At 35.8% G+C, this 23,170-nt stretch overlaps 1 protein-coding gene across 14 annotated transcripts in view; it reads right to left on the bottom strand.

The window, feature by feature from the left end:
• The window catches only part of LOC138704505 (zinc finger protein ZFP2-like), a 75,730-nt gene extending 53,314 nt beyond the window's left edge, over positions 1-22,416 (bottom strand). For 3 of the 14 annotated variants that reach the window (XM_069832439.1, XM_069832456.1, XM_069832461.1), the window contains exons 1-5: positions 22,291-22,416; positions 21,782-21,887; positions 21,394-21,504; positions 17,466-17,530; positions 7,020-7,099 (exon numbers count right to left, since the gene is read on the bottom strand). In XM_069832439.1, the coding sequence (XP_069688540.1) occupies positions 7,020-7,035 (16 nt within the window). In that variant the 5' untranslated portion in view covers positions 7,036-7,099; positions 17,466-17,530; positions 21,394-21,504; positions 21,782-21,887; positions 22,291-22,416. The other 11 variants (XM_069832460.1, XM_069832440.1, XM_069832448.1 and 8 more) reach the window with 11 other exon arrangements.
• Between the last annotated feature and the right edge of the window lie 754 nt (positions 22,417-23,170).

The raw sequence follows: 23,170 nt of genomic DNA, 5'->3' as shown, positions 1-23,170 counted from the left end.
CGCACGCACGCACGCACGCACGCACGCACGCACGCACGCACGCACGCACGCACGCACGCACGCACGCACGCACGCACGCACGCACGCACGCACGCACGCACGCACGCACGCACGCACGCACGCACGCACGCACGCACACACACACACACACACACACACACACACACACACACACACACACACACACACACACACACACACAGAGAGAGAGAGAGAGAGAGATATATATATTTATATTTATATTTATATATGTAATCTACATCTTGCTAATGAATACAATACAATTATGTATAATTTATAGATATTGTAATTCACGAAAAAGGTCAAAGTACATATGAAAATATTAATATATAAAGATAACATGTTAATACAAAAAATAATTCTCTGGTAATGTGCAGTAGATTATTTTGAGAATATTATTAAATTAGTAATTGATGACAGTTCACGAAAACAACATACATAAAACTCGAACAATCGAATATAAACAAATATTCTGTTATTTACAAACGCCTTATGGCTTGACGAAATTATCTCCCATACCACGCCACCCTCCCTCTCCCCTACCCTCCTCCCTCTCTCCAAACATTCCATTTTATTGGCTGGTATTAAGTCTCGTAAATATTTTTGGACACATGTGAGAAAATACACAAAGTTAGCAAGCGAGCCTTTATTGTGGTGGTACTTTCTATGCGAGGGTGGGTCAAGCAAAGGGGCTGGGGTAGAAAAGGGAGCAGCAATGACACCAAAGAAAAGTATGCTCAGTTGCTTAGAAGAAGTCGACCTGTAGGCGAGATGCCGCCAATACTTTTAAAATTAAAATATAGAAGGCCTACTAAAAGGGGATGAACAAGAAAGATCGTTCTCAATATATACAATTTTATGAAGAAATAAGCAGAATAGTAAAAAATAAGGTATAGAGAGTAGCAGAGGCAAACAAGATGTCCAACAACAGTGAAGAGAATTTTGCCTGAACAAAAATAACATGGAGTTGAAAGAACAGTGAGTGCACCAGGGAAGAAATGCCGATGGCAAAAGACATATTTTACGCGAAATCATCCACCATTCAGTGGGGAGCAGTAATTTAAGGAGTATTTTAAGAACGTTATGATACAAGTGTAAGAAGACGGAGAAAAAATAGAAGTGTTCTGACTGAGAGGCAAAGAATATCATCTCTATGTCATAGAGTTCAGAAAGAGACTGATCTTTCATCCTCTAGTGGGAAGATAACTATATGCTTACAAGCCACAATGATAGAGGGTAAGATGGAGATCATAATAATAGCCAATTACAATGAAAGAAGTAGTGACAGTGGAGTACCAACAATTTCTAACAATAACAATAAATGCACAATCTGTAACATTTTATTAACTTTGATGTTCATGACTTATTGGCATTATAAGTCTATTTATAAGAGTTCTGAGTCTACTTCCAGTGTCATGGCGATTGGCAGACGGATATAGGTAGTGTGCTGCAGCTGGGTGGGGGACAACATTAAAGTTGGATAGCGACTTGCTTCTTTGCTTAGCATTTTTAACATTTCAGGAGCCAAAAAGATCTGTAATACTTATACTGATCAGAAAAATGAATTTTATTCTTAAGATATTATGAAGAGATATATGTAATAGGAAGTATAAAATAAAATTTCATAGAAAATATTCGAATTTCTCAGTTCGTGACAATATTTTATGCAGCTGGGTTTTTGTTAACTTTAAATCCAGAAAGAGAACATTACATGAAATTCGTGCTTGCTTAGAGATATTTGCTCCGATATCCAGTAAACTAGAAATGAGTCTCAAAAAGTTCAGTGCTCTAGGTTACAGAAGTTTAAAAAATGTTATTAAAAAAAATTGGTAACTTTTACGTTTAAAACTCTGACAAGTTTTGCAAAAATAAGTACATACAATGAAACCTCTCCTTACGGACACCCCCAAGATACGGACACTCCTCATATACGGACAGATTTTTCTGTCCCAACTGAAATAATATAGAAGTAATGATAAATTAAACTCTCGTTTACGGACACTCTCAGACACGGACACGGACAGCTGTTTCACAGTCCTAAAGCTTGCTTTACCTCCTGACTGCGGACAGAACTTGGATTTCAAGACCTAATGTGTTACAAAAATGGAAAATATAGTTTTGAGAACTGTACAGAAATTTCTTAACATGAAAGAAGATATTTAGGGTCTTGTAGGCTACCACTGGGGTATCCCTTTGTTAGCTGGAAGTGGGTGGATAAACAAAGTCATAGAATTTAACCTGTCTAAGGTTTCCACGATCGTGAAATTGTATTCGACACATGATAGGGTTAGTAGGATTATTCTCTTCACTTCAATCAGTTGTTCTGTTTCGAGAGACATGGCACCTGAACGTAAAGGTTAAGTTGAAAACTGTAAATTACAGTACTGCATAACTGTAGACCTAGAATAAAATTGCAAGGCACAGTACTGTATTTTCCTTTTTCGGTCTTATCTACTGTAGTTCAAAGTTGCAAAGAATTTATTGTAGTATACTGTATTTAGAATTAAACTACTACTCTTTCATACTACAATACATTTCATTTAAAGCGTGAAGAGATACATAAGGCATATTATAAATTTACTGTTACATTGGGGAGCCTCCCTCCCAATAAAGGACACCTCCCAGATGCGGACAGATTGTTACGTCCCTTTGATGTCCGTAAATGAGAGGTTTCGCTGTACTTTTAATTTTTCATTTATTCATTGTTACAGGAGAGAACAACTGTGCGAAAATTGTTGACCAGTTGCGTTTGTAAACTCTTTCTAATGTTATATCCTCAGTAGAAAAGGGTTGGCAGAAAAGAACAAGATATTTGCCACATTTAAATATCTTCAGAAACTTCACAGTAAAAAACCACCATGGTGCTTCAGTGCTTACGAAGCTGTACTTCTAATCCTATGGACCCAGGTTCGATTCCTGGTATATTCATTTATAACTTGTGTTGGACAAGCCCATTTTGATTAATTAAAATGTGTTTCAGTGAAACATACAGCAAAGTCTGTGTATGCCAATTTTTGTCTGAAACTTTTCCAATTCACTCCGGGCTAAAGCAAGGAGATGTAATACCACACCTTTATTTTTTAACTTTGCTCTAAAATATGTCATTAGGAAAGTCCACGAAAACAGATAGAATTTGGAATTGAACAGGTTACATCAGATGCTTGTTTATGCGGAAGATGTAAATATGTTAGGAGAAATCCACAAATATTAGGGAAAACACAGGAATTTTACTTGAAGCAAGTAAGGAGATAGGTTTGGAAATAAATCTCGAAAAGACAAAGCATATAATTGTCCCTCGTGACCAGAACATAATACGAAATGGCAATATAAAAATTGGAAATTTATCCTTTGAAGAGGTGGAAAAATTCAAGTATCTTGGAGCAACAGTAACAAATATGAATGACACTCGAGAAGCTTTTGTCATCCAGTCTGTTAAAAAAAAAACAAAGTCAGAATTTATAAAACAGTTATATTACCAGTTGTTCTGCATGGTTTTGAAACTTGGACTCTCAATTGGAGGGAAACAGAAGAAAAGAGTGTTCAAGAATGAGGTGCTTAGGAAAATATTTGGGGCTAAGAGGGATAAAGTTACAGAAGAATGAAGAACGTTACACAATGCAGAACTGCATTGTATTCTTCACCTAACATAATTAGAAGTATTAAATCCAAACTTTGAGATGGACGGGACATGTGAATTCAGAAATGCATATAGAGTGTTAGCACAGTCTAGTATATACAGTCATGAAGCTTGAGTTGTGAGGGTGCTAGGAACAACAGATTGTGCCGGTACTGTTTCGCACTGTCTGTAATGAGGCAATATTAGTGATCCTAGTGGTTAGCAACTATCTATGGATGCATATTTACTACGTATTGAGCTTCGTGACTGTATATACTAGACTGTGGTGTTAGTTGGGAGACCTGAGGAAAAAAAAAACCTTTGGGGAGGCCGATACGTATATGGGAGAATAATATAAAAATTGATTTGAGGGAGTTGGGATATGATGCTAGGGACTGGATTAATCTTGGTCAGGATAGAGACTGATTGCAGGCTTATGTGAGGGTGGCAATTAACCTCCGGGTTCTCTAAAAGCCATTTGTAAGTAAGTTGGGCAAACCCATTGTCCACATTACACAGGGATTTTCTCTGGAAGCTCCGGATCCACTGTAGGATCCCAACAAAACATTATCTTAATGCGGACGTAGCATAAGTCAGCCTCCTAAGGCACATCCTAGGCAATGAATCTGTCGATAAATCAGTCTACACAACTAGCTTCATATGGGTGAATTACGAACAGTAATTACCCACCATTCGGAAGAAAAAAAACTTCACAGTTGACTATGACTGAACTTTCTCACTGTGACAGTGCTTATGTTTAACAAGACTGTATCGTTGATTGAAAAGTTTGTGACAAATACTACACTCGAAACGCTTTTCCCCAGTATGGATACGCGAGTGTCTGATCATGGAGCTTCGATCGTAAAAACGCTTTTGACAAAAAGCGCATTCCAATGGCTTTTCCCCTGTATGTATGTAAAAATGTTTCTGGAGGCTATAGAGTCGAGAAAAAGCCACACCACAAGTTTCACATTTAAACGGTTTCTCTCCAGTGTGAATAAATACATGTCTAAAGAGATTGTATCGATCCATAAAACGTTTCTTACAATATTCACATTCGAGGAGCTTATCTGTATGAACACGCGTATGTGTTCTCAGATACGATGACGTACTAAAACACTTTCCACAAATTTCACACTCGAATGGTTTGTCCCCTGTGTGATTACGTAAATGTGTATTGAAATTACTTGACCTACTAAAGCAAGATCCACATATTTCACACTTGAAAGAATTATCGAGTGTGTGTCTCTTCACATGTCTGGTGAGATTATACGATTTTGTGTAACATTTTCCACAAAATTCGCATGTGAAAGTCTTTTCAGCATTGTGGTGAAACACTGAATGTTCTGCCAGAGCACTTCGTGAATTAAAATTAGTGTGACTTATATCACATTCCAATGCCTTTTGGTCTGTGCGACTACATTCATGAGAAAGTAGTTCTGACACTGTATCAAAACTTTCTCTACATTTTTTACATGAAATGCCATCTTCTTCCCCATTGTCCTCTTCCCTGTATGGGGGACAGAAACTTAAATTACTAATTAAATCACGAAACAAAACTATAAATTATGTAACACGTCAAATGTCTCGATTCCATTCTTAATCATAGCTTAAAATGGTACTTATAAATAACTCAACAAAATTTGATTTGCTGTGCGAGCCTCTTGACAATTCCTATTACAGGCCGTGTCTCAAAGCTACATTTTCAGCTGAAGTGAACTAGATTGTTGACTAAATAGCCGGATGTGACGTCAGAAGTTATGATCCAAAGCTACATAGTCCATAGCAATCAAGTCCGTAGTAGCTAGTAAACGAAAATGCTTGCTCGATTGTTGACTTGTTCACTAAACAAACATGGATACTGCATCAGCAATTGGGGTTATGAAATCTGAAAATGCTTTGGAAGTGAAATAATGTAAATATAATGTAGAATAACACATTAACTTTGAACACTGACATTGTTAGTATCTTCTGTACAATGTTTTAAACATTATTGTAATATATTAAGTCCTTATCTTTTCCACATAATTCGTAATGGAACTGCAATAGGACACTGCCTTCTTAATTTAGTGCTGCACCGTGATGTCATGGTTTTTAGAAAAATAGTCTGTGAAGAAGGCCATGTTTCAAGCATACATATCCAAAGCTCCCTAGTGTGTAGCCTACAAGTCACCTAGTTGCTAGTCACTAGTGTGTAGTATGGATTTGAGCTTTGAGACACAGCCACACTAGTGACTAGCAACTAGGTGACTTGTAAACTACACACTAGGGAGCTTTGGACATGTATGCTTGAATCATGGCCTTCTTCACAGACTATTTTTCTAAAAAACCATGATATCATGGTGCAGCACTGAATTAAGAGGACAATGTCCTAATGCAGTTTCATTATGACTTATGTGGAAAATATAAGGGCTTAATATATCACAATAATGTTTACAACATTGTACAGAAGGTACTAACAATGTCAGTGTTCAACGTTAACGTGTTATTCTACATTATATTTACATTATGTCACCTCCAAAGCATTTTCAGATTTCATAACCCCAATTGCTGATGAGGTATCCATGTTTTTTTAGTGAACAAGTCAACAATCGAGCAAGCATTTTCGTTTACTAGCTACTACGGACTTGATTGCTATGCGCTATGTAGCTTTGGATCATAACTTCTGACGTCACATCCGGCTATTTAGTCAACAAACTAGTTCACTTCAGCTGAAATTGTAGCTTTGAGACACGGCCTTAGAGTCTCTTGGAACCATATGTTATGCTTATTTTCACTCATTACTATCGTAAAGTATTAATGTTTCGGGAAAATATAACTTTAAATGATTCAGCTTCAGAAATGATGCAGATTAACTTTTTTTGCAATATTAATGCAAAGATATAATGAATTTCATTTTCTGATTACATACTGTACGAGTAGTATGAAATATGTCACAGCATGTGGAGAAGTGTAGGCCTACAATTTATAAAAGAACAAAATGAATGTAGCCTAAGTATAATGCTGTTTAATATGTTTTCAAAACATAAATGACGCGCACGCACCCCCCCCCCTTGTGTAATAAAAAAACTGAACATTTTATCATTTTATTAAATATAAAGGATGATTGTTACTTTAAATCTAACATTAATTATTTGTCCCTACAGGTGATCACTTTTGCCCATGATGTAAATCAAAGCATACATTCTTGCAAAAGAGGAGAGAGAATTCTTTTGGTATTTGATAGGCTGAACACGTCTTTTTGGATGAAAAATCAGATTAAAAATTTCATGCCGACACAATGTCTCATCTGTTCTTTGATAATCAGAAAATAAATCACAAAGTGCACACAGTTCTACATAGAGAAAATATTACATTAGTAATAGTTTATGTTAGCACTTACCCAGACAGTATTTCATGCTCTTCTACCGACACTTCTTCCTTCGGTTCCTCCTGTTTTGTACACATTTGCCAAGAGTCCTCCTATTTACAATTTAAACATAAATCAGAGAAATAGAGGTAGAATATAAGCAATTTCTGTTTAAAACAATTCAGGACAATATACATATGCATTTTCATTACATTAGTGCATACCTGATACAGTATAAGAGGTTACAACAACCTAATAATATTACGTCACATACACGGCAAGGGAAAGGTAATCTGAATAGAACAAGTTAATTTAGTTTGAAATCTCTATGAGGTGTAAAGAAATTAATGATATGTTAACATTGTAGTTCATAATGACGACCTTTTTTGTCTTTAAAATGGTCATATTTGATGGTTTTCAAAGATGAAAATCACTGAAAAATGGCGGAAAACAGAGTTTTAATTTCTGAAACCAAATTAAACACTACAAATTCCAAATGTCAAAAATCGCTAAAAACGGATGTGAAAAAAAACTCACTTTTGCAAACATAGCACAATTATATTTCCTTTTTTTCAATTTTCGCACCACAAACATATATACAAGACATACCAAAAGTATAAACCAAACCTAACCTGTTATTGATCCTAGAAGTTACGAAAACTCGTTTCCTATCTACAGTAGCTATCTATCAAAAGGTATAAATGCAAGGCATATCAAAAGCCTGAGCAAACCAAACCTAATCTATCACTGATTCTTGATCTCACGAAAACTCGCTTATTCCACAGTTCGATAATTTGCACAAAGACATTTATCGAATAATATCCCATTATGATAGCAGTTTTCAATATTCAACAATGGCCCCTTTGAAAATCCCTAAGCCGTCCATTGACAACCACAAACCATGCACTTCACTGGATCCCGTTTACTGCATCAATACTACGAATCAGAGGTATATAATCAAGTTCCTATAGTGACTGGGACATAAGTAATATTCACCAAAAAAAAAAAAAAATGACTTTAGGCATGCTATGTGGCAGTCCATCTATGTACAACTATTTATATTAAACTACTGAACAAATTTTGTCCTGTAATAAAGGAAATGTTATCCTGAATCTGTTTAAAATTCGAAAAATTGGCCTAAAATTTTATTCCATTATCTGAGGTGGATGTAGTTTGGATGGACGGAGAAAAAAAACTGCTGGATGTGAAAACTTCCCCTTGTAAGCGAGAGCTGATAAAACAGTGTAAAATGCTAAATTATATATAAGAAATAAATGAAATACTAAATAACTTTCTATAAACATTGGAATGTGTATTGCCGGTAACTACTCGTATCATCCACAAAGACAGACATGATAGCACATTCATTGGGAGTTGATTCTTAAATCGATGTCTCACCTGTGGTTCAGACTTCACTGTCACTTCCTCAATCTCTTCCTTAATACAAGGCTCTACTTTCACAACTCCCACACTGTTAACGTTAACGAATTCAGTATTCCCGAGCATATTGTCTGCTGAAAAAGACAACTTCATAACATCTGAATTCATGACACGGAAACATACATTACTAAGAATATAAAGAAAACAACTAGTATAAAATGGGGATACTTCTAAATACATTTAATTCCTTTCCCCCCTCATCCTCATTCCCCAAAATTTCAACCTTCTGCACACAAAATAAATTATTGGTACTGAAAAGTGGCTTTTCGTAAGGGCATTCAACAGACAAATGTGCTCCTTTTAGTATTTTAAGATAAATTGCTGGCAATATACCATATACCGAAGTTTCCCCTACAATGGAATAATGCCTTTATGTATAAATAAATGTAATACCACCGACGTTGGCTGTTTTCACATAGGTAAACATCTGCTTCTGTGTTCTACGATCTGTACAAGAGGGTAGCCCTCTTGGACCGGACAGTGTTGCCAACCAAGAAACAAGAAATCTATGTCATATTAAAATCACCCTAAAATTCAGAGAAACCCCAAAATTTTTAATCTGTACTTGCAAAAACGCAACATAAAAATTAGCAATTGAATAGAAAAGGACAAATGCAACATAAAAATTAATTTTCGTAACCATTTACCATTTTCTACAATAAAGTTTGAAACATGGCATTCATTAGAGGCCTCTGTGTTTGCATCTCTCTTCTTCTTCCTCTTAGTCGAAGTTGATGGTCGTTTATACGTTGGATAATCAGGAAAAAGACTGGGTACAGACCCCGTCTTTAGTTGTTTTACTTTGGAGTTCTCTTTGAAATTTTCTTTTACGAAATGAAGACTGCAAACTACAGAATGGTCGGAAGGAATCCATTCACTTCCTTTTCTATCTCCTTCTCTGGATATTACAGCTAACCACTTCATACGTAATTCATCACTCGAAGGTATTTCGTGGAATGAAACACCACGATATTTTGGACTTGCCTTTCTAGCTCTGCAGAATGGCACACAGCAGTAAACCATCTTCACTAACACTGAATACTATTTTCTGTTACTTATTCAGAGTTTAACAGGGTACCATTTAGTGCTACCACCTACTATCGGAATTTAAAAATACGTTATTTCAGTGAAATCGCTATTAGATAGGTCTTATGAGCAGGCATTGTAAGCAGAAGGCGGTGGTTCATTAACAATCTTTGAAGTGGTGAATTATTGTGCTTCCACAACCCACTTGAATGAACCACACTGCCCATTCTTTTACCAGCACTATTTATATCATTGTTATTACATTAGTCTTATTTATTAACTACACAGATATAAAAAGATAGATTATATTCTCTCACAATACATATAGATCTAAGAAAAAATTTAATTTGTTACTGCTAGCTAAAGAGGAATAACTTTCCAAACAATACTGTTGTCATAGTTCCCATCTCAGTCCAAGGTAACTAGAATATATAGAATTTAAGGCTATGTATCGGCCTGTCACTTATCTAACCCCTCATCAAATCATCTCTAATCTTGTCAGAAAATACTGGTATACTGCTATTACAGGTAATCTAATTTTTATTTCCGAATGTCCACGAATGAAAGTTGTACTTTTTCGATTATGTACGGGACACGATTGTTTAGCTGCCCATCTATATAAAATACATATTTTTCCTACTCCTAATTGTTTACCTTGTCAAGAAGAAAATACAATAATGGATATGACACACCTCAAGAACTGTAAAAATTTAACAGCTACAGATGTCATAACGAAGCTGGGAAGCAAGTAGGCAATATGCCGAGCATTAGCAACTAACCAACTTTTTATTTGTACGAGGTTATATTACTCTCTAATTTGCTCATTTGTTTGTAAGATGTTGGCACTGATGCATCCGCTATTACACTGGGTCCTTATGGCAGATTTTGCAATTCATGAATGATTAAACATGAGTCAAATGAAATATAAAATATATGATTCAGATATAATCTCTAATGATACTAAAATATGGTCCAAATCTCCTGACGTTTGAGGCGTGTTTACAGTAGCAATGGTGCTGCATTCTCGTGTACGGACATTTGTTGACACCGCTTCTAAAAATAATACATGCTCTTAGACACATTCTTCGTGAAAGGGTCTCTACATGTGATTAGATGGAATGACATTATTTTTCTCAATACATAGAAACAAGAATCCCATTTCTACGCCAAGCAGTTCGAATTTTATGCATCTTAATCACGTTCCAGCTTATTCATGGCTTTTATGGTCTTCCACAAGTGGGCCTAATGTTTACACAGCTGCGTGTCAATAAGAAAGCCTTTCGAAACATCAAGACGTCCAAGACTATTAACTGTAAACAGCATCCTTCAGCAACATAAACTTACTTATGGCTCTTAAGGAACCAGGAGGTTTAGTGCCGCCCTCACATAAGCTCGCCATCGGTCCCTATCCTGAGCAAGATGAATCCAGAATCTACAATCATATCCCACCTCCCTCAAATCCATTTTAATATTATCCTCCCATCTACATCTCGGTCTCCCCACAGGTTTTTTTTCCTCAGGCCTCCCAACTAACTGTATATGCAATTCTGGATTCGCCCATACGTGCTACATGGCCTGCCCATCTCAAACGTCTGGATTTAATGTTCTTAATTATGTCAGGAAATGAATACAATGCGTCCAGTTCTGCATTATGGAACTTTCTCCATTCTCAGAAACATAAACATCCGATAAAAATTAATTATAAAATCAGAACCCAGAATGCTAGTTCAGTTTCTGTTTGCGTTGTGTGTAGGTATTTGATGTGCTTTGTGTCTGTCAGTGAAATCAATAATTCGTTTGTAATAATCATTTCCCATGTGTTCTTATCAGTTTATTACTGTATTTATTAGCAGCACAAAATTCAAGTATGTCATTCAGCAAGGCCATTACTACTGAAAGTAGTGGATATAGCCTATTAGCAAAGTTCGGAAAATTATAATTAATGTTTACAGTTTCTTCAGCAAATATTCATCTGAAGAAAACCGTAAAAACTTTTCTAAGTGTCAAGAACTACTGCCGAGGCATGTTCAGTAAGTGTATCAATAGTGTTATGTGTATGCAGAGAAATGCAAAAATCGGAAAAACAAGGTGCTAAGAAATTATTCGTCTTGCCTAGAAAACATTAACATATCTGAAAGAGTGGCGAATTTATATTTAAATAAACTTCGAAAACACACCATTTGCTCTACCTCTGGAATTGCAAACATCACTTTAAAGGTGTGATTTTTTACAGTATTATTGATTAGTGTATGAATATATTATTTTATTATTGTATTACACTGTTTTCTTATTGAGAACAGAACCTGTTTTCAATACCAGCCGTCCATCCCTCCCGCCATACGAGTTTAGTGGAAAATGCATCACCAGCTCTGTAGATTTGACGTCATGCTTGCACGTTACTGGCTCTCGCGAAACGTCAGAAGATTTGGACTCCAGTGTAGGTACTGATTTTGTATGGAGAAATAATGGACTCATGTAACATAAAAACATAATGAATAAAAAGCAATGACTTTCATTTTATACATTATTTAATGATTCTTTCATTTTATACGTTATTTAAGTGTCTAAGTAATTTGTTGTGTGCTGTAAGTCTGCAAAATGGTGCTTACTTATATTTAAGTTTCAATAAATTAGTAAGCGGTTATAATTCATGAACAATTACCTACTCTATTTCTCACATATAACATATATAATAGAACAGATCAACAGGAAAATAAATTATGTCCAAAAAAATAAATAAATGTCAAAATTTCTGTCCCCAAAACCCTCTATGTACCCTATAGTCTGTCAAGCACCAGGGGTCTGTTTCACAATTTTACAAATTAATACAAAAATCACAAGATTAAAAGTGCTTGTAAATTCTGTTTCACACAGCAATCTTATTACCACTATCAATGGATATAATTGAAGGGCTTAGGGCAATAACATGATAAGCCACAATTGTACGAATTTTGAGATATTTATATTAAGAAGCAATTGAGTACTATCTCTAACGTCCACACCTGTGGAGTAACGGTCAGCGCGCCTGGCTGCAAAACCAGGTGGCCTGGGTTCGAATCCCAGTCGGGGCAAGTTACCTGGTTGAGGTTTTTTTCGGGGTTTTCCCTGAACCCAATACGAGCAAATGCTGGGTAACTTTCGGTGCTGGACCCCGGACTCATTTCACCAGCATTATCACCTTCATATCATTCAGACGCTAAATAACCTAGATGTTGATACAGCGTCGTAAAATAACCCAATAACAACAAACTATCTCTAACATTTGAGAAGTTAGTGTATAATTTTCTCAATAGCTGGCAGAGCCATGCTGAAAATCATGTTATTGGCAAAATGATTAGTCAGCTGTTTTTCTTTTTTTCTAAAGAATATATCACAGTCTAGTATATACAGTCATGAAGCTCAATATGAAGTAAATATGCATCCATAGATAGTTGCTAACCACTAGGATCACTACTATCGCCTCATCACAGATAATGCGAAATAGTACCTGCACAGTCTATTGTTCCTAGTACCTTCACAACTCAACTTTGTGACTGTATATACTAGACTGTGGTACTAGGAACAATAGACTGTGCCCGTACTATTTCACATTGTCTGTAATGAGGCAATAGTAGCGATCATAGTGGTTAGCAACTATCTATGGATGCATATCCCCTACGTATTGAGCTTTGTGGTTGTATATACTAGACTGTGATGCTATGCCACTATCAAGATGGCAGAAAGCAAGAGGGATGGATTTGTGTTCAGAAGGGATTTATTTAAATCAGAAGCTGTTGCTGATGGTGAGGATGATGATTAAAGTTCCACAGCTGATGACAGTGTTACAGATGATTATATACCATCAGATTGCGAAACATTGTTTTCATCCATTCAAGTAAGTAACAGTAAATAATTTTTGGCTTATCATACTACTGGCATTAATGTTTCATAAGCTTTCTTAGGTATACCACAGCAGCATGGTGTACACACTCAAGGAGACAATATTCATCCTGGAGCAGTAAATGAAGAGTTTGAATTATGAAATCACCGCGGAACGCTTTGCCGAGGCACAACCTGGGCAGGCAACTCCGAAGAAATCAACCATTAAACATTTGTATGAGAAATTCAACAAAACGAGAAATATAGCAGATGTCACCTAAAGTGGTAGACAGACTGTTCTCACAGAAGATAAATTGATGAATATCAGTGCAGCAATGGCCACAAGTCCACAGAAGTCCTTGCGCAGGTTGTCAAGTAGTGTGTCGTACGGTACAGCAGATAAAGCTGTGAGGAGATCTTTACACCTATTTCCATACAAAAATCAGAGCTGTACCTGACTTCTTCCTATGGGGATATCTGAAGTCAGCAGTATATACAACTTATCCGCATACATTGGATGAAATGCAGATAGCTATTCAACGAACTGTGGATACACGTGCAACGCTTTAGAGCGTGTTTGGGAACATGATCAAAAGGGTGCACATGTGTGAACACGTCAATGGTGATCATTTTCAACATCTTATCACCGTCTACTATATACAGTCACGAAGCTTGAGTTTTGAGGGTGCTAGAAACAATAGACTGTGACGGTTCTATTTTGCATTGCCTGTAATGAGGCGATATTAGCGATCCTAGTGGTGAGCAACTATCTAATGTTTGCATATTTACTACGTATTGAGCTTTGCGACTGTATATACTACTTAGAAATGTCTTTAATGAACAGAACTAGACTCTTGCAGAAGTTTCTAAATAGTCTTAAATGACCAAGTTATTTTTTTCTCCTCTCTCTTCTTTTTTTTTTCTCTTTTCTTTTTTATTATCTTCATATATTACTTAATCATTTGTGTTTGTATGCCATTTAGTAGGACTTTGCTAATCAACATTTTATGTCTTGTCACCCATATGTATTCTCCAATTAGTATATTAACTAAATAATATATCTCAAGTAAATTAATCATCCAATTTGTCTCGGGCATTTTAGGTCTTATAAATTGTGTGTGTGTGTGTGTATTCCCCTTATGTTACGTAACTGATTTTGATTATGTGTAATTTTCTACTTTATTTTATATATTATGTAACTGATCTTGACTATTTGTAATTTTATATTATGTAACTGATCTTGTCTATTGTCATTTCCTACTATATTTTATGTAATTTCTAAAGTATTTTCTTTTGTGTTGTTTTGTAATCAAATTTTGTATCTCATGTATATTATTGAAACCTGGTTGAGTGGAAGAGAAGGCCTCATGGCCTTAACTCTGCCAGGCAAAATAAACCTACTACTACTACTACCTCTATGGGTTAGGTGACTTTCTAATCACCCTGTACAATAAAAAGTGAAAAGCATGAAAAATTCGGTTATAGTGGCATATGTACATTCAACCTTCAATCAGTCTCAGATTGTGAAACAGAAATTTACAAGAACTGTAAACATTATGAAACAGGCCCCAGATATTAATGATTTACATATTAAGGTAAAAAAAAAACCTTCGTAAATCAAGAGAGTCATTAAACATTTCATCTAGTTGCACAGCTGGTACACGGACAATACACCAGAAAAATTATCCAAATTACTTAAATATGAATGAAGGAATCTCTTTTCCGATAGGAAAAACTATGATAGGATAGCTTCTTCACTGTTGCTCTTTTCGTGTGCAAAAGTACATTCGAAACGTTTATTCCCAGCGTGTATACGCAAGTGTGAAATAAAAGTGTTTTCATCGTAAAATTGTTCTCGACAGAAGGCGCACTTCAATGGCTTCTCATCGGGGTGACTACGGTAATGCTTCTGAAGAGCATAATATCGAGGAAAAGATACTAAACAAATTTCACACCTGAACAGTCTCTCTCCAGTATGTACAAGTTCGTGCCTAATCAGACTATTATGGTCCTTGAAAAGTTTTTCACAGAATTCACATTGACGTACTTTCTCATTTGTATGAATACGCGTATGTACACGTAATGAAAACAAGCTACTGAAACACCTCCCACAAGTCTCACATTTGAACTGTTTTTCACCAACGTGAATGCGTTCGTGTCTAGAAAATTTAGCTTTATCACTAAACCGTTCATGACAAACGGAACATTCAAACGGTTTTTCACCTGTGTGTATACGTATATGCGTAGTTAGATATGTAGAGCTACTAAAATACTTTCCACAAATTTCACATCTGAATGGGTTGTTCCCTGTATGAATGCGTTCATGCGTAACAAGTTTATATCTATCTGGAAATGAAGTCCCACAATAGGTACACTCGTACGGTTTTTCCCCGGTGTGAATACGTAAATGTGTACGGAGATAATATGAGCTGCTAAAGGCAGAACTACAAATTACGCATTTGAAGGGCTTCTCCCTTGTGTGAGTAGCCAAATGCTTCCTAAGATGAAATGACCTCGTAAAACATTTTCCACACTCGTTGCATTTGAATGGTTTTTCACCTGTATGAATGCGAGTATGTACTATCAAAGCACTTCGAGAATTAAATTTCGTGTGACATATATTACATTCAAACGGTTTTTCGCCTGTGTGATTACGTTGATGGACGCGAAGTTCTGATGATGTACCAAAAACTTTTCCACAAATTTCACAAGAAATGTCTCCTGTATGGATGCGTTGATGACGTCTCATCTTACGTTTATTATTAAAATATCTTCCACATATATTACACGAGAATATTGTATCAGTGCTTTCTTTGTTCTTGCTTTGAGAAAAGCTGCCATCTTCTTCTTCAACACTGTCCTCCCCACTGTACAAAGAAAATAAAGCTGTAATACTAATACTATACACCAAAACTGCATGACACCAATAAGAAATAATATAATGTAAATGCATACGATTGCAGAGGTGCTAACTTTTCAAGAAGCACCATTACTCAGGCACTGTGTAATACTGGGTATACTGTTTTCAAAGAGATTCATGGTCTATCAGCTACCGGCAGCACTCATAGGATAGATATGATCGCTTTCCAACACCATCAGAGAGGCTTTATAATTGACCCTAAAGTTCATTTCGAGACTTGCAAGAGCCAACTGCAAGGTATCCATAAGGAAAATCAATCTATGAGCCAATAATCTCGTATTATCAAGAGAAATATAAACTAAAACAGATAGAAGTAATAGGCTTGATGATTGGAGCAAGCGGATCCATCCCGAAACAGTTTGTTGATTTTTGTAAGGGGTTTCATTTGCCATTATCTTGCATTGGTTTACTATTCATAACAAATTACCCATGTAATATGTAAAATTCAAAATTTTGTTTTTGCAAATGGTATACTTTGTCTTCTAGGCAGTCTCTGATTAAGAAAAGTATTTAATAATAATAATGATAATAATAATAATAATAATAATAATAGGGCCAGTTCTTTTTTTATTACAACACATGACATGTCTATTTAAGTATAAATTTTGTAATCTTCATTCCCGCCGTAAACTGGGGATACTTGAACCACCTCAGAAAGTTTCACTAACTCTTACAAAAAACGTATACCTTGAGAAACTTTCATTGCTCTCCTATATGTTGAACCTTGCGACATACAAACCATATGCAAGCAGCTTTATTGCATTGTCACTATTGTTATGTATTTATTTATTGTTTTATTAGTGGCTCAAGTTACCCAGGAAATGGGTATACTTGAGCCATCCATTTAAAAATGCTATGTGGTGCAAGTTAAACTTCATATGAGGTTACTTGAATTAATAAAACCTTAAATGATAACATTTTATAGATTTGGGTACAGTATATATGTAGTTTATTACCTTTAGCTATATTCTATAATTCACTGAGATAATATGCACACATAATTTTCTTTTCTTTAATTCCAAAATTTGAATTAAAAAATTACAAAAATCACAGAAACGAAAACATCTAAACACCTGATTTGGCTCAAATATCCCCGATGTCTCAAGTAACCCCACCTTACCCGGTATGTGACCATACCTTCTCTGTATTCCGTATAGTAACGAGAGAGAGAGAGAGAGAGAGAGAGATACCTAAGAGAGAAATCTGACATCAGTTTAAATTAATTTAATACTTACACAGGTGGCATCTCATGATGATCTTCTGATACTTCTTCTTTTGGTTTCTCATTTTCAGTAGAGCCCTGCCAAAATAATTATTTCTATTTACAACATGATCACAACTTTCTTATGTATTAAAATTACAGTGTGCAATAATAATTATCTAAAGGGATTCACATTCATAACAAAATGATATTTTTGACAGGTAGTTTACGTATTTCTAGTACTATACAGAGAGGCATGAATACACTGCCGCAGTTTTAAGAGACTTGTGTTGGGCAAGCCCATGATCTAGGTAACACAGGGGTTTTCTCTGGAAGCTCTGTTCCCTTGTGACATCCCAAAAAAAATCTCCATCTCATCTCATTGCGGGTGTAATGTAGGCCAGCCTTTTATGGCGTACCCTGGGCAACAAATCTGTCAGTAAATTGGTCTACACAACTAGCTTCATATGGGTGAATGACGAACAGTCAAGTACCACCATTAAAAAAAAAAGCCATATTTGGGCCCTTCAGATTATCATCGCTATTTCGGAAGCTTAAAAATAATAATAATAAACGGAAAGAAGTTTTCATTGAATAAAGCAGTAATAAATACTGTGGAAGAGTCGTTTACAGACTAAGAAAGTTTTTTTTTTTTAAGTTTGGAATTGTTTTGCTTCTGTTATGTTGGTGCACAGACTTGGAAGGTGTTTATGCTGCATATATTTTTTATTTTCTTCTTAAGTACTGTATGTAATTTTTCCCCCATATTAGGCTAAGAACTTATTAATACTGCCTTATAAATTTAACCTATTGCAAAAAAAAAAAAAAAAAAATCAAATCTTCTGACTTCAACAAGGAAAACTTAGTGGTGTTATTATTAGAGTCCAATAGTCCCTATTTAGCCTGCCACGTGGTGAAGTGGCTTGCATTACGTTAGTTTATTGTGCTGAGCCATGCAACAATTAGGTACAGTCAATTCACAACAGCAATGGCGCAGGACCTCTAGCTCCAGGTAACCTGGTCAGCCTGACAGGATTTGTCTGTACATATTAATATTATGAATGAAGGCAGTATACCAGTAATAAATAATGTTATTGAACATTTTGTCGTTTAGAGAATATACACATACAATAAGCAGTTGCACAAGTGAGCAGACCTTTACGGAGGCCGAGACGTAGATGGGAAGATAATATTAAAATGGATTTCAGGGAGGTGGGATATGATGCTAGAGAATGGATTAATCTTGCTCAGGATAGGGACCAATGGCGGGCTTATGTGAGGGCGGCAATGAACCTCTGGGTTCCTTAAAAGCCAGTAAGTAAGTAATATGAACATTGTCATAATTTTCTGGAAATAAAACATTATTTTTGTTCAAAGATCATATATATAGTACGCAGATGGGATACAAACGTAGTTATTACATTATTTACATTTTAAAACTGTCTACTTCTTCAATTACTTCCATATTTACATTATAATATTATAACTTCACACCACGGTATTATTTTCCAATAGCGAGACTGCAGCAATGTCCAGTTTTTCACTATAATCAACATGACACTAAATTTAAGCAAAAGTAACTACCAAATATTTTCACTCGGTAAAAAAAGAAAGAGAACTCAATATCCAATACAATGGCCAACACCTTCCTAGGACTTATGAATCCAAATATCTTGGAGTTATTTTCGATAGTAAGTTAACATGGAGCAACCATTTGAAATACATTTCTGAAAAAGCTCGTAAAAGATTCTCCCTTCTAAAAAGACTAGCAGGAAAGAAATGGGGATGCTCTAGAAATACTTTGAACACTACATACAAAATGTTTATACAGCCAGTGCTGACATACTGAGGAGAAATTTTAGTTACTTCACCTTTCATAAACGACATAGAATATGTTCAAAACCAAGCTCTCAGACTCATTACTGGTGGAATCAAAACAACTCCAATATATTCTATGAGATTCCTCACTAATATTAACAGCATCAAAATGACAATAGAAGAAAAATCACTGATTCAATATGAAAAACTTATCAGATTACTAGGAAACAATTGGCATTCATACAGTCCTCTTTGTAGATTGAAAACTCAAAAAAGTTTCATATCCATTGTTCAAGAATTAAAACAGAAAATCAATATCCCAAATTTAAAAGAAAACTTCCAAATTAAACCAAACCCTTTAACTCTATTAAATATAGAATATAATCTAAATTTAACAGAAGAAATACTGAAATCAGAAGTAAACACTGAAATAATGAAACAATTGTCTTTAGAGACAATTAATATTAGGTACCCTCCACAAAACTGGCTTCATTTATACACCAACGGATCCTTGATCTCCAGAGAACAAGGTGCCGGTGCAGGTGTTACGTGCTGTCTCTTCTCACTTTATAGATCTCTTGGATATGGAACAACAAGTTTTGATGGTGAAATCATTGCAATAAGGGAAAGTCTCAGGAATCTTCTATGCCACATCAATAAATTTAGGAATGCAGTTATATTGTCAGACTCCAAAGCAGCTATTCTATCAATAGTCTCTAAACACACACCTTCATCTCAAACAGCAGAAATAACTAAAATGCTCTCTCAATTAATATCATTCAATAAAAGAATTGTATTCCAATGGATACCATCCCATTGTGGAATCCTGGGAAACGAGAATGCGGATGCTTTAGCAAAGAAGGGCAGCACTGCTACTTACAGACCTGTTACTAAATCTACGTATTACTCTGTGAAAAGATTTATTAAATCTACATACTTAGACTTCAGCAAACAAAATTTGATAACACAATCCCAAGGGAAAAAATGGAACTCTCTGCATCATAATCCACAGTTAATTCCCGATTTACCACGAAAATCGTCTGTAGCTGCATTTAGATTGGCAACGGGCCATGATTGTTTGGTCAGACATCTGCATAGAATTGGAATATATCAGTCCCCTAACTGCCCATTGTGCAACTCAGACCAAGAAATGGATTCGGAACACCTCAAAATCTGTGCTTCAGTGGCTGGTCATGATAATATCTTTGAAAAATATTGGAGTGCAAGAGGTCAAATGACTTTATTGTCAAACGCCTGGCATTAGAAAACAACAACAACACATTGCAGTGAATTATGATGTACAGCCTTAGACACAAAAAATGACTGACCTCCTGCAGCATGAATTTGTCTAAGTCCACTTTGGACAACGAAGTGCTAATTTTGCACCTAATTTACTCCATGAATATATCTTCGTTATAGATTATTCATAATACTTGACCTATAAACAGACACAAAAAGCAACAACAAACAAAACAAAGGAAAAACAGAACAGAGTCATGCATAATAAATTCCTTCACATGTAAACCTAAGCTCTCACAGAATCAATTTTCTTTCGAAGGGTACTTAACATGTAGCAGTCGGTCACTTTTTGTCTAAGGCTGTATATTCTTAATGTTTCGAAAGAAACATTTTTGTATCGTGGAATGGACCATTCCACATGATAGGTCATAATAGGAACATTTTTAAAGTAAGTGACGTCACTTTCACACAAGTAATTACGGTATATTCCTTAGGCTTGCGTCTGTGGAACCATTCGTATTATAGCCGACATTAGTGCATTCACACAATTTTATTGTTCTTAAGTACCTGTGTAACAATTTTATGTTTTAAGTTTGTGACAATTGATCCATTAGGTAATCCGTTACGAATATGTGAGATAATGTCCACTTGTTTTTAGAGCTTCAGTTATTGGCAACTGCGGTGATTCTAAAATGATGATAGTTTAAAAAATAATTGAAAAGTTATGGTTAATCATCATATTATGCAAGGTAAATTCTATGAGACTGCGAGTTGCATGGAGCTTGACATGATGCACGGAGCAGCAATAACAATCATAATGCTACACCCTCCAACAAGCAGTAGGGTAGAATGGGCTAAACCTTACTCTACTTACTATTCATACACGTGAAAAGACTGTTACTCACCTTTACATTGATCTGAGGCTCTGTGGATGATGAGTCAGCAAAAGTACAATCCTGTTTTGTGACATCACACCACCAGAATCCAGTTTCTGGATGCGTCTCATTCAAGTCATCCTGCATAATTATTGTGAATACATCACACACAACAAAGCAACAGAACTGCTATATTATTCAAATAATTACAATATGAAAAGAGGACAGGCTACTAGGCCTCCTTGAATATGACTGATAGTGGTGGTAGTGGTAGTATTGAGACACGGCTTAACTTTCCACAGAGGATGAAATCTCTATCACAAATACAACCCATTGATATATCAAGTAAAACTACACACAGATTTTACTAGTTAACGATCACGTTCATGCTGACTTAAATCGCAGATTGATGTCTTACCTGAGGCTCGGCCTTAACTGTTACTTCTTCAATCTCTTCATTTGCATCAGGCTCCACTTTCACGGTATCCATTTTATCTGTAGCCTACTCTCCAACAAGTTTTGAACTGAAACAGATAGCTTTACCTAAATCTATAACCTAAAAACACGTATAAATATATTGTGTGGTGGCTGGAAGTTTTATCAATTACACCAATATCCCATTCTTACTGTCCGCAGTTGTTTTTATCACAAAAGTAGTAGTAGTGTTACGTTCATAGGAAAAAATGGCTCGTTAATTATGCATCAGTTTAGTTCAGAAAACCGTGATATTAAGATACTTTATTTTTTGACCTATATAACTATTTCATTACACCCGAAAGTGTGTCACCTTATATTCCAGAAACATTTGTTAGCGACGGCTGTAATACATCGGCGCATTGTTTCCTGTTTCGATTCGTACGTTCTGGTAACTACAAATATCGTACACTTGTTGACTTACAGTCGACATTAAACAATAAATGTACTTACAATAAAATTACATTCGACATTTTTCAACTCCTGATCAGACAGATACAGATCCCGGCCGTCGGCCAGATCAGTGCTACCACGTATCCAACTAGGAGGCAAATAAATTCCACTGTGAACCGCGTAAAGTTACTAGTGGACTACAGCAAACAATAAACTACTGTACTCTCAATGCACGAATGTGCACAGTACTACAAGTATTAATAAATTCCACTGTACGATATGGTCCAGCGACAGTGACGTCGCCAGGATCAGAGCAAGGGGGGTGCGGATGGGGTGCGAGATTTAAAAATGGGGTGCGAGCTGTAAAAATGTGGCACATAAAAAGTCCAAAATTTTCTTTCATGCAGTTGCGCGCATACTATAATCTGTTTATTATTATTATTATTATTATTATTATTATTATTATTATTATTATTATTATTGTTATTATTATTATTGCTCATCACATCCATTACGATATACTATGGGACGTAGTTTTTTCACATCCAAGAAATTGTTTGTTTCTTTTTATTCTTCAAAATAATTTATGCCTAGTATTTTGTTAATAAGTTGCCCTTTGGGGTGCGGAAAGGGGTGCTCCGATTTTTTATGGGGTGCTTGCGCACCCTTTCGCACCCCCCTAGCGACGTCCGTGCCCAACGAACACTAGAACAAAAGCATGATTAAAATTTACATTCTTCCGCGATACAATTTATATAAAATAACAATTGGGGAGAAGGGAACTGGCCACTCATCCCCATTATCTCCTGGCTTAGTTGCCTCATGTCATGCCTTAGGATAGTCATACGCACAGACAAATACGTGTGGAGCAACTCGCGGAAAAACGAGCGTTGAGGTAGTTCCGGTGATTTTGGAAATGAAAATGTCGAATTTGTAACGG

Source organism: Periplaneta americana, chromosome 8 (genome assembly GCF_040183065.1).
Source record: "Periplaneta americana isolate PAMFEO1 chromosome 8, P.americana_PAMFEO1_priV1, whole genome shotgun sequence".
Lineage (NCBI taxonomy): Eukaryota > Metazoa > Arthropoda > Insecta > Blattodea > Blattidae > Periplaneta > Periplaneta americana.
The sequence above is the reverse complement of the archived record's forward strand: the minus strand, read 5'-3'. Positions and strand labels throughout refer to the sequence as shown.